This window comes from Trypanosoma equiperdum (genome assembly GCF_001457755.1).
Source record: "Trypanosoma equiperdum strain OVI genome assembly, contig: ctg_183, whole genome shotgun sequence".
NCBI lineage: Eukaryota > Euglenozoa > Kinetoplastea > Trypanosomatida > Trypanosomatidae > Trypanosoma > Trypanosoma equiperdum.
This window is the reverse complement of record NW_027123882.1, coordinates 1-1,830: the sequence shown is the minus strand read 5'-3', so window position 1 is coordinate 1,830 and position 1,830 is coordinate 1. Positions and strand designations below refer to the sequence as shown.

The following is a 1,830-nucleotide window of genomic DNA, read 5'->3' as shown; positions in this document are numbered from 1 at the left end:
GTGAAACCCATCCGTCTGTTTTTTGGCCAGCAACGACGGGACCCACACCCCTCAGCTCTACGGCGTCTGCTGCGTTTCATTGCACCTGACCTTGTGATTGCTCACATGGAGGCTCACACGAACCCAGTTAACGGTCGTGGCAAAGGCTGCGCGTGGGTGTTCGCCCTGTCACAATTGGATGCGGAGCGACTGTTACGACTCAGTGGGCGTATCTTCCTTGACATAAATTCTAATGGTGAGGAGGTATACCTGTTCGCTCCCCCTAACTGCCGAGAGTGGTTGAATGAGCACGCGGAGTGTGCAGTCGCTTCCGCAGTTCGTCCAAGTCACTTGCCACGACAGCCGATGGTTGTGGAAGCCCCCAGGAAGTCGAGTGCCAAAGTGGAGAAGGGGTTGGAACAATGTGTGCGTCCCCATCCACAACATCGCGGTGTTACGGAGCAGCAGGCACCCGTCGCGGCGGCCCAGCAGATGCCCGACTCTGTGGAACCATTGGTACGAGTTGGGTCTCCACAGGATGAGGGCCTGCAGCAGCAGGAGCGGCCGTCCGAGGCGTGGACGACCAGCAATCATTTGCAAGGCGACTCAACACACGGAAGGCGCAGGTCAGGGGAGGCTCTGCAGTCGGGTGAGTCCACACCTGAGCGTTTGCAAGCAAGGCGCCGCCCATGGTTGGTTGCGGCGGATGCTTCAGCCACTCAGCGTGCCAGGGAACTTCGGTTTTGCAGCAATTCCTCAACTTCTCTTCATCATGAAATGTGGGGATTCCACCCGGGAGCACGCCTTGGCTCTGGGGTAGGCGGTGACAGATTTATTGCGTGTCCCGAGACGACAACACGCACTGTGCCACACAACGTGTACACAAGCACTATATGGACAGGCCCTAGGCGGTTCCGGCACGACCCGTACGTGTACGGCCCACTGTGCGTACTAGCGGCATCTTAGCGGTCCAACTGAGTGGTGAGCACTCCATCGAGTCTGTGTGGTGATGCTGTGGACGGCGTGTCCCCACTGGTTGGACTGTAGTTTCTTCCCTCCCTTTTTTTTATTATTACGTTATGTTTTTTTTTTTCATTTTCCACTCCCTTTCTTTGCCGTTTGCACTTTGCTCGCTTGCATTAAGGATGTCTTGGGGGTCTCTGGACCGAGTGCTGTAAGGAGGAGGGGGCAATCCTTCCCTATACAAATTACCACATATACTCATTTACACTTATACACATATACGCTTTCTATCAATCCCCACTATTTATATATACCGATTCAATTATATGACCATGGAAAAAACATATATACAACTTCCTCCGTATGTAACAGCTTCCCCCGGTACGGCACATAGACCGTCACGGGCCTCCCATTGACATAACTTGTGCAAGACTCCTGTTCCCTGCTAATTGCAGGGAAGAGACGGCTAATTGGAACTACACCTTCCTCACCCTCATTGTTTTCATTGTTTTCTTTTGTATTTCTATTAACCTAAGATAATTTCACTCGCTGTACTTTCTTCCCTCCCTACATCTATATGTTCCCTTATATAACTTTTATACACATGTTTTTTCCTCTCTTTTTCATCCTATACAAACATATAAGCATACCTATATACACGTATATACATACATATATATGTTTGTTTTTATATGCCGTGACTTTGTTTCTTTTTTCCCCTTTTTATCTCTTTTTATCCCTTTCTTTCTTTTTTTACTTTTTCATTTTGAATGCCCTTATGTAAGTAAATGCTTCTTACTAATAGAGGATTGTCCTTGGCAATTTCTCTCTTATCATTTTATTTTCCTCTCCCTTGTTCGTTTCATTTTATATCATTTTTCATTTCGT

The 1,830-nt window shown here is 48.4% G+C and overlaps 1 protein-coding gene across 1 annotated transcript; it reads left to right on the top strand.

Annotated features, from left to right (window-relative positions):
- Positions 1-105: 105 nt before the first annotated feature.
- TEOVI_000049900 (cyclin-like F-box protein) lies at positions 106-945 on the top strand (the record flags this gene model as incomplete). The annotated part of the gene is made up of 1 exon (XM_067223326.1): positions 106-945. The coding sequence occupies one exon, from the start codon at positions 106-108 to the stop codon at positions 943-945; it is 840 nt and encodes a 279-aa protein (XP_067079427.1).
- Between the last annotated feature and the right edge of the window lie 885 nt (positions 946-1,830).